General features: G+C 46.9%; 1 protein-coding gene across 1 annotated transcript in view; it reads right to left on the bottom strand.

The window, feature by feature from the left end:
• Positions 1-86: 86 nt before the first annotated feature.
• LOC119589459 overlaps positions 87-552 on the bottom strand; it is a 2,774-nt gene continuing 2,308 nt past the window's right edge. The window contains exon 3 of the mRNA XM_037938062.1: positions 87-455. Coding sequence (XP_037793990.1) covers positions 122-455 — 334 coding nt within the window. The 3' untranslated portion in view covers positions 87-121. The remainder of the gene's footprint in view (positions 456-552) is intronic.

Consider the following 552-nt stretch of genomic DNA (forward strand, 5'->3'; position numbering starts at 1 on the left):
TGAAGCAAGACATGCTGCAAATCCAGAACTGTTTATTTTTCTGCTACAGGAGACTACATAACGCAGTGAAGCTCACTCCCCGTAGTTTTCAGCCGTTCTGTAGTTTGCCATAGAACGCCTGTTAGTCTGCAGTGGAATTCCCTGGGGTTGAGGTATTGACGGGGGCACCGCGCGGAGAGGGCATGGATCCATTACGCAGTAGACTCATGATTTCCACAACACCTGTTAAAACCTCCAGAGGACCTATTGGCTGGGATCCACCACCGATCAGAGTTGGGATAATTTCCAAGGGGTTCACCGGCTGGGATCCATTGCTGATCAGAGTTGGGATAATTTCCAAGGGATTCACGGGCTGGGTTCCACTAACGAGATTTTGGAGAATCATCAGGGGGTTCAGATCTTGGGAGCCATTGCTGATCGAAAATATCATATCGAGGATGGCGGACCTAGAAAGACTGTTGGTATTCTATTGTTAAGTGTTATCCGGCATGCTATTTGCATTGCAAAGGAAATTATCAATTGTCTTTTGGCATGTGTACACTTCTTTGCTTG

Source organism: Penaeus monodon, chromosome 25, assembly GCF_015228065.2.
Source record: "Penaeus monodon isolate SGIC_2016 chromosome 25, NSTDA_Pmon_1, whole genome shotgun sequence".
Taxonomy (NCBI): Eukaryota; Metazoa; Arthropoda; class Malacostraca; order Decapoda; family Penaeidae; genus Penaeus; species Penaeus monodon.